At 39.3% G+C, this 10,431-nt stretch overlaps 1 protein-coding gene across 1 annotated transcript; it reads left to right on the top strand.

Moving 5' to 3' along the window:
* Positions 1-5,554: 5,554 nt before the first annotated feature.
* LOC135478098 (proline-rich protein 2-like) lies at positions 5,555-6,016 on the top strand. The gene has a single exon (XM_064758369.1). It carries the CDS (start codon positions 5,555-5,557, stop codon positions 6,014-6,016), a length of 462 nt encoding a protein of 153 aa, XP_064614439.1.
* Positions 6,017-10,431: the final 4,415 nt, after the last annotated feature.

Below are 10,431 nucleotides of genomic sequence, written 5' to 3'. Positions count from 1 at the left end.
CAGCAGCCTATATATTACATTCACTGCATGGCGATGATCATGGCCTCAAGGCTTAACTTTATAACAGCTCCGCTTGCTTGCAATAGTTTCGTCGGACATTGGCATTGGAGATGGATGCGGTCACTCTTGAGTTAAATATAATGGAGAATTGAACTCCGGGTGGAGACATTGTTTTCTGATTCGGTTCGTTTCTTACATTGTTTTCAAAAGAACTCTAATTAGAGACAAATCTCTAATTCCAAACTTCTTTTTTCCTTGATTTTAATTTATGTGTGTGTCGAAAGATGGAAGAATTTGTATAAAGCTGTACATACGGCATCGTGAATGTTGTGGGGCTATATTTTGCTAAATCAGCGAAAAATAATCTTACAGACATGTCTGGCCAGCGTATATACAGATTATACAATGTAAGCCTTGTTCCCTTTTACTATTCGTTCCACGGAAAAAGGTTTTAAGAAATGTGTTTCAATGAAATTTCTGTCCTTTAAGACCTTCTCCTTTCCAATGGCAATCTTCTATTAACACACTCACCAATAAACATGTAAGTAAGGTTGCCGTCTGCGAGATTGATTTGTTCAGCAATGCATGTTTTATTTTTCCAGCTCAAAAAAACTGAATTCAAACCAGTCTCATCCTTTTATCAGACAAAGACCTGCATACATGCAGATAGACTCAGTATTTAATGGTATAGGAATCATTCTTCACAATGAACAATAAAACAGCGCTGACTGACCCTGCATGGTTACCTTTATTGATATATGTGCAAGGAAAAATTACCAGTCTTCGGAAACCTGGATCAGGAAATATTGACGACAATCGCATTAAGAGTGCTAATATTAAATCCGGACGTATAAAGTAAAGCTGACACTTCATGCGCAATGTTTAGAGACAAATCGCTTTGTGTTCGATTTCTTTTCAGCCTCACCAGCAAGAAGACAGGCAGATGCGGCGTCTGATTATTGGTAAAGTGGTTTTGAGTTCTGTAAGTAAACAGACTTTCAAGGGCGCCGGCCATATTTGATGTCATTGTGTTCTCGCGAGAGCACGTGCGCCCGAGAGCTTGACACCGTATCGAGATATTTGAGGAAAAAACACTTGATAAATTAAACATGAATTTCATTATATTTACATGCCATTTTATCGAGTCGATTTAATATTTTTATTGCTCAAGGCACTTCTATTGTAGAAAACGATGGAGTGATAACACTGTGAAGAAGACAAACAATATTTAGCAAATATGAATGTTTATTTCAAAAGTTTTTACTCTGTATTATATGGATGAGAAAAAGGGTGTTGTGATGAGATTGCCAATTTGTTAGAATTAACCCCTCCACTCCCCCCCCAAAAAGGTGAAGGAAAGAAACCCTTAAATTGAAAAAGAAGTGTAAAATTGTTGACAGTTATTTTAAATTCCCTGTGTTGATCTGCATGCGGAAGCAACAGAATATTTGCGCCTACCCGTAATAAGCCTTGTTTTACAGTGCTGGAGAGAGTATTCAAGAAATCGGTATGTATAAATAAGTAATAATGTATAGGTCAAAATGTAAAAAAGAACCACTATGCATGTTAAATTTTACATGTAATACAATATACATGTGTATAGCGTACTTTAACAAAAGAAATGCTCCGTTGTATAAGTGAAATATTCTTGAGTACGTCGTAAAATGTCAGTGAAATAAATCAATCAATCAATCATAAGAAATCATAAATACAAAGAATATTATCAATGTATAAAATAAGGCGAAGGCTCAATTTCACATTCGGGGGTACTCAGTCAGACAGGAAAACGTTTAGAATTCAGTCTGCATTAAAGTGTTTTTCTTGAAGACGTGATGCAGCAATCCAGTCGGCTAGAGGCATGGCTAGGGTTATCGGAAAACGGCCTATATCTGTAAACACAGGCCTGAAGATCGATGCCTCGCTGTACTGTTGTCGTATTGACGGGAATTCTTCAATATGTTACTGAGTAATGACGGACCGCGGGACGAGCTCTGGTTGGTCAGTCTCCGGATCTGAGCTCTTCAGTCCAAGGGGATCGATTTAGCTGCCTTTAGTCTCGTCTGCACAGGTGTTCGTTGGAGGAAATTTTCCCGTCCTTCAAAAAGCAGGCCGACCGAGACTCAACAAACACTTTGGCCCCTTTTTTCTCTCACTATCTGCTTCCTTGATATTCAGTGTCCCAAAGACAAAGATCGCAGAAGATTTCTCCCTCTCAGTTACCGATAATGTATTAGTGCTTGAAGGCTACGAACGGCACAGTTAATTAACGAAACGCTAGGTCTATACAGTTCTCAGACGAGGATGAATCCTTCAACCAGGCCAAAGGGAATGCAGCTAAGATACTCTTCTCTTAATATACTCACTTATAGTTGCATTTCCCAGACAGCCCACTTTCTGCCTCTCAACGTCTATTCCCTGTTCCACCCACCACGCACATTACAGGTAAATCTATATATAATTAAGTGCAATTTTGTCCGGGAGGGGATTGTGGGTCTCGCACTCAGAGCACTCGTAAATTACACGTTTAGCATTGATGTGCTAGACAGCCCATAACCCAAAGCCGTGTTATTTGTGGGTTGGCGGGTTAAATAAAGACGGGGAAGGATAAATGCTTAAATACACAGACATTGCCCATAAATACATCCGATTCATTATGTTCACAAAGCTCATCGGGTTCCCAGTTACACTGAATTATATTTTAATTGATATTTATAAATATATTTAGGATTGTAGGGGTATAACTATCTCCCTGCTCCTGCAAATAGCGCTGACCACATATGCAATTTTCTTCCCGCCCAGCGTTATTTCATAATAGACTGAGGCCGCTCCGAATGTATTTATTACCCCCGTAACAGACAGATTAAGCTGACCGACAGTTCAAATCAGTTAACGGCTTTTATTAGAAAATAGGTAATAAAATAATCCCCTATGACCCACGGAGCAATGATATCACCGGACTATTTTATTGTCTGATAACACCTGCACGTGCAAATCGTCTGGACTTTTCAGAATCGGGCATCGGAAAGTTCGAATACAAGTATGATTATCTGATATTAAAAATAATTATATGTGGTATGAATTATAAGGAAGATGTTTATTTATTTGCGATGTTTGGTGCCATGAACCTTGAAATTACAACGATTGTATTTAATTTCCTTCCCCAACTGATGATTCGTCCGGCTTCATTAATGATTCGTTTAATTGTTCTTCTCTTGTGATTCACGATTCATGCGATTATATTGAAAAATTCGACGGTAACGATTGGTGTGTAAACGTTTTTTCACACTGATTCTTGAAGAAATCGCTAGTTTTGTTTTTATTTATTTATTTATTTGGTGTTTTACGTCGTACTCAATAATATTTCACTCCGACGTCGGCCAGCATGACATAGTTGAACGAAACGGGGCAGAGCCCGGGGAAAACCTACAGCCACCATCAGATTGTTGGCAGACCTTCTCAACTACAACCTGAGACGCAAACAGCATGGGTTGGACTTGAACTCAGAGCGACCGCATTGATGAGAAGCTCGTTTGGTTAATAGTTTAAAGCTCGTTTGGTTAATAGTTTAAAGGGATGAACTGAATTATGTTAATAATTAGGTGAAATTGTGTTCGTTGTTTGCACCCTTCCCATACTGCAATTCGCTCCATTGTTTTAAATCGTTATCTGAGAATTGAAAGCTAAAATCCCAGCATATTTAGGGATAATCAGATTTCAGTTTATTAAAACGCAGACAAAAAATGGATGTAGCACAATAATCAAATGCTTACATGTATTTAGTGCTACAGATAGACTGATTTTGCACTTGCGAATTTGCTGTTCAAAACATTACTTGTGAATTTCAGTTCGTGTTTAGGTGTTAGGTACGTTGTGTTTTCGACTCTAGAATTGAATTGTAGGCTACAAGCCATTTAAAATATTATGTTCATACTTTAAATAACGCGTGTGTACTTCAGGTTTACCGTTGCTTTCGTGCAACACTAGGTCATATGGCAATGGTGTGTCTACACATCGCTTCGGTCGTAGTAACGATACCATGCAGGCATGCATGGTGTGCCTCATGACCTTGGTCACATACGCGATACTTGAACAGCCTTCTTACGTTGAAAACCAAATAACGAAGCATCAAAATTGGATACAAGTTTACATCAGGCTGTGGTTTCATGTCCAATGTTTTAATATATATCTTGTTTAAAATTATGTCAAGTAATCATCGTTTTTTTTTTAGATCCACGGCCAATCCATGACTATTTTTTACAATGTCTTGTATATTACATTTGAAGGCATAAAACAAGCTCCTTGGGTTTTCATTTCCACAGACACTAAAGTTTCCATGAAGTATCTATTAACTACTATCAACGACCTAAAAAGTAAATCCCCCTCGCCTATACAAATCAAATAAATTAATAAGGAAATAAATAAATAAACACACTCCCTTAAGTTCCCTGGACGGCCACGTGCACATTAGAAAATAATACACCATGAGTCGTCGTTGCTGCATATCTTCATTGTCTTTCTATCCCCATTATTATCCGCTCTCCACGCAAAGCAGGCTACCCCAGACCCATTTGTCCATCTTCTTCTGTATGATCAACGGTATTAATTAAGCTTGCAAAGGATCAGAGCGGTTTATTCCTGAGGCCGGGGTTTGTACAATCGCGGATGACCCTCGGGCTGGAGGGACAATTGTTCTTAGTGTTGTTTAACAGCACATGGATCAATTCCCATACACGATAACATCACAAAGGAATCCCACTCAAGAAGAGGGCCCCGTTTTGCTCCCATGCCCCACCCCCCTCTTATTTCACGACAGTACATCCGATAAGACAGAAGAGCCTCGACCGAGTATAGCGAAGGCTGTGGAAGCTCGATACGGTCATATCTCTTTTCAAATCAGGTTGAAGTTGCGTTTTAAAAATATTTCCGTCACACCATTATGGAGTAAACTTTTGAGATAGGCGGGCTCCAATGTTATCGTAATAACCGTTCTTCCTTCATTACAAGGCAGTGCACGGAATACATAAGGCAGACATTACGCTCAACTAGTCACATGCAGCTATAGTAGCGTTTTAAAAATATTTCCGTCACACCATTATGGAGTAAACTTTTGAGATAGGCGGGCTCCAATGTTATCGAAATAACCGTTCTTCCTTCATTACAAGGCAGTGCACGGCAGTGCACGGAATACACAAGGCAGACATTACGCTCAACTAGTCACATGCAGCTATAGTAGTGCCCGTGTGCTGACTAGACCCGTGTGATACCTATAGTCTATACTTTTATTACCAGCAATAAATCAATCATCCAGTCACTCAGTTGTACAGCATTACAAATGAAAGCGGCACGCCAAGGGTCGGCAATATTGATAATCTTTAAACAGACATGAGGCTAAACGAGTGCCTCCACCTAACTCGTTTATTCCACTTTTTAATTGAACGAGCTGTAGTATATATATACTGCACAGAATTAAGTTACATGAAATAGAATGAACGAACGAATGATTATAGGGTTTAACGCCACATTTTCAGTACTTCAGTTATATCGTGGCGAAAACATGTTAGAACCAGGAACACCTCAGTCACATCCTGGCGAAAACATATTAGGACCAGGAACACCTCAGTCACATCCTGGCGAAAACATGTTAGAACCAGGAACACCTCAGCCATGTCGTGGCGAAAACATGTTAGAACCAGGAACACCTCAGTCACATCGTGGCAAAAACATGTTAGAACCAGGAACACCTCAGTCACATCCTGGCGAAAACATGCTAGAACCAGGAACACCTCAGTCACATCCTGGCGAAAACATGCTAGAACCAGGAACACCTCAGCCATGTCGTGGCGAAAACATGTTAGAACCAGGAACACCTCAGCCATCTCGTGGCGAAAACATGTTAGAACCAGGAACACCTCAGCCATCTCGTGGTGAAAACATGTTAAAACCAGGAACATCTCATTCACATCCTAGCGAAAACATGTTAGAACCAGGAAACAGTCTTTCGACACAAAAGGCGTAACATTCAAAATCAGAACAAATAGTAACTGACGCTTCTATAATAAAAATAATCCGTATTACAATGCCATTATATGCTTAAGTGTCAAGTGTTCTATGAGAAACAGTTAAGGGCGTAGTCCATCATGGATAAAACTTTGTTTAAAAGCTCTAGGCTAGTCGCTGTTTACGCCAAATTTGTCTATGCAAGCGGCTTAGGTCCTATTTTCACCACGGTGACCGAAAAGGGGGGGGGGGGGCATAATATAGAATTAAATATATTCATATTTGACAGTAGTTGAAGGAAGATTTATTTTATTTCATTTATCTTACTTACAGTCGTTTGTATGTTGTTGCTCTGTTTAGTTTTTCCAGATTGTTCTATAAATCATTTCACCAGGCCAAAATTTCCTGGAAACAGTACTAAAATGTTTGTCTTTATTGTATAAAATGAAATACAGAGTAGAGGAAATGAATGACCCCAACAACCTTCCATACTTTTTGAAGCGCTGTCTAGCGGATGAAACAAGTACAGGCGCATTGTCTCTTCAACTGCGTGCGAGCTGGAATAAAAACGCACGCCCCATTGGTCAATCTGTGGAACATCTTCACGCACGTTTGATCTCGAGCACGTGGTTTTGTGCACGATCGTGTCTGATGTTCATTTCTGCTCTGTTTCTTTCAGAAGTGCTGCAAATCTGAACAGTATGGTTTTTTTTCAACTCAGCTCAGCTAATTGATCAGTAATCATGTAAGGAGTAAGCAATTCAACCATGTGTTTACGTGTTTAATGTACAGTGTAGCATGTAGCGGTGAACTTGGACAGACTCAAACCCTGAAACCTGAAAATCATTTTTGGAGTTCCTCGCTGGCTCATTGACATGAGCGTCACTTCCGCATCAACCACACGGCCCTTCACCACTGCATGAATTCGTATGCTTTATCTCAGGAGGTTTGTCAGGCACTTGTCGGAGCACTGTGGCTTCCTCAGAATCGGCCCGATTTCCTCTCTTTATAAATGGCCTGGCCGTCTCAGTATAAGATACATAACTGAAATATTTTAGAGAATGATCACATAACGCGGTCAAATGAATCAATCAATACAATCCTTTTTGAAGTCGTGCATAATTCACCTTTTTCTGTTAAATAGCTATTTGTTTGTATCAGTCGACTGTTCCTATTCTCCTAATGTAAAAATGGCGTAGAATTGATTGTAAACATTGGTTCAAATATGCCCACTAAATTCCACTTGTTTTTTTTTTTTTGTCGTCTAACAGACCCAGGGGAAATTTTAAACGTACTGCACAGTTGTACATTTCTGCAGGAAATGAAATATTAGTAATACAAATACGATCTGTACAAAACATCTTCGGTAAGAAAAAAAAAACATCGATGGAAAACTGGCTCATACATATATTTTATATAGGACTATTTTCAAAACACTTGCCTGTAAAGATGACTGCATTCGAGCTGCATTTTTCATTGGTCGCCATCGTGTAAAAAAACCCATACCAACATAAACTCGTTAATAGCACAGATTCTAACCACAACATTTCTGACACGTACATAAACTTCCTGTAGTGTATTTCTTCGTTATAATACACTGACATTAACATTGTCGTCATAGTCTATACTAGCACTCATCAAAAAAAAAAAAAGACGCGATGTAAAATGTTCAACGCAAAGAAAAAGAAAAAAACGATTGACCCATAAGTGACCTCCGTGACCTTGGCGGTTTAAACACCACTTGAATTTTGTTTTTTAATAAAAATGTCACAGTTGGAAGTGGACTAGAAATTGTTGGAGGCACGAGCACATAAATGCCAGTGCGTACTTTGCGTATATTTCGCTATTCAGCTCCTCTAATCATACATCAATGATTGTCACAGTGAGTTTAAGGACTGAGTCTTCGCGCGGCAGAGATCGCGGCCAGACCTGTCATACACTCACGCGTGAGCACGTGCGCGCAGAGATAAGGGCGCGCGCGGTGTTGTTAGCACGCGACAAAGATATAAATGTGTCCAGCTATTGTAGTTCGGCGGAAGGCCTATTTACCGTCGTATATCACTTTGCCCGAGCCGACGCTACAGTGAGAACAAACAATCACCGTTGCATGTGCGCAGTTGCCCTTGTATATATAACTAAATGAGCAAATGTCGATGTATTGAAAATTCGGGACACGTGTGATGACGACGGTAATTGATTGGGGAGAATGAGCAAAGGGAAATTGGTTAAAATGTGATAAAAACTAAGCCCCTGTGGCCACAAATTTATCTCTTGTCTTGACAAGAATAAAACAGAAGCAAACAAAAAACTTTGTCTGTGACCGGTGTAATTTGCGCAGTGGTGTATTACACCAATTTCCCTCTTCTACTCTGACCCCCCTCCCCCCCTCCCACCGCCATCCCATTCCTTCCTCCAACTACCCAACAAACCCACGTCTTTCAGTTCCCCCAATGGCTAACACTGCATTGCCCACCCAATTCAACACGAGGGTTTCAGCCTGGGAATCTGTCAGCCAGCCTCGTGAAGTCCAGAATGAATTAATGTTCTTCCAAACTCCATACATATCCATTATTGTCATGGCGTACAATGTCTGACAATGGCGGATTGTGTGTCGCCTTGTAAATCTCATAATGCTGTTCTTCAGGCTGAAGGCCATGCGATATATGTCTATAATAAAGACAGCGGGGATGTTGCCGATATTTCACGCTCAAACGATCACTGGGTCTGTCAAATTGTTACACACAGATCAACAATGGAGTTTTTATCCGGCTATCGTAAAAAAATAAATGGCCGTGAGTACAGATAAACAAACCGACGCCGATAAAATAGCATTCACGCAGATATTTTTTTTTTCAAAATATTTTTTTTCATGTTTGCCCGTAGATTAATGTATTTCAAAAATTTTACACAAAGTATAATGCATTTACACACATATTTGTCATCGACCATCCTTGTTACGTTATACACATGCAACAGCACAGCATTTTGAGCCATTCTAGACCAGTCCCGTCTAATAATTTTCCACTAAAATCACTGCAAAGTTTTTGTCTAATTCTGCATAAGCCATATGAAAGGGGTTGTTTAAGTTAGTTAGAACAAAATCCTAACACAAGTACATTGACCAGAGGGTGGATTTCACCTGTAACGTGTGACCATTTGCCAAATATATCACTGTTACCGCTGCTCTAGTTTTTCTCTTCGAGTTGTCTATTATACCTAATTGACCATAAATAGCTACACCATCCACTTGTATTTAGCTGCTTCAATTGTGAGTTCAGAAATAACAAAATGAAATAGGCGAAAGTGATAAGACGAAACGTTTATACATTCCCAACAAAAATTCGTGCAGATAAACCGTGTCGCATGGAATTCCAAATCTTTTCACGTTATTAATTCCAACAAAATTGATTTCATTATTAATTTCAATGAATTAATGTGGGGAACATCTTCCAATGTAAGTACGTGTAATTCTGTTTTAGGTTATGTGGTCTTGTTTATTCTTTCTGCCTCATCGATGACGTTTTGTGGGTACACTGGTAACGTATTATTTGCTACTCACCCTTTACCAGAGAGAACGATGCTCATAAATTCACCTTGGGCCCAAGCCTCCAAAATCACAGGAAAAGGAACGAAATGGGAAAGGGAAGTCAAATAATCGTCTTTCTGCACGAGGATGTTTCTTTATAATTTTTAAATTGTTTTTATCTTAATTGAAATTATACAATATCCTAATGCAATAATGTAAGTACTGTTGATATGTACCCATGCTTTGTGATATACGTCATCAAAACAAAAATGTTAAATCAAGTCTTAGCATGGAAAAAATTGTGTACAATTTTTTTTCCTGTTCCACCTGCATGTTTTATCCCACAAATTTAAATGCATCTATATCACGTTGCACTAATGGAACCCTTGGGATGTGTAATACTCAGTCCCAATAGTGCCCCATACAGAAACCGGACAGAGCCTTGGGGAAACCCACCAGAGTCCGCAGGATGCTGACAGACGTTCCCACATACGGCCCGAGAGGAAGCCAGCATGAGCTGGACTTGAACTCACAGCGATGTATGTAATGCTATGTATACTAATAACTTAACTGTTAAAGGATGTTAGAGTTTGAAAAAGTTATATTGCGACCCGCGTCTGGAACGGTAACACGTGCACAGAAGAGGCTGATCGAATACAAATATTAAAACACAATCGATTCCTTATTTTTATATCACATTTCGCTGTTCCACAGTTAATTATAAACACTTTTTAAGCATCGTTGTCCATAGAATTCGAACACTGTATATACAGGCTAATCTGAACAGCTACAATGAAGTTCAAAGGTATATACCATACTCAAAAGAGGATAAAATTCATTTGAAAATTTATTTATTGCCTACCACCCCAAATTGAATGAACTGGTGATTGCTTATCTCCGTCATAGCA

This window comes from Liolophura sinensis, chromosome 11, assembly GCF_032854445.1.
Source record: "Liolophura sinensis isolate JHLJ2023 chromosome 11, CUHK_Ljap_v2, whole genome shotgun sequence".
NCBI lineage: Eukaryota > Metazoa > Mollusca > Polyplacophora > Chitonida > Chitonidae > Liolophura > Liolophura sinensis.
This window is presented reverse-complemented; position numbering and strand designations above follow the sequence as displayed.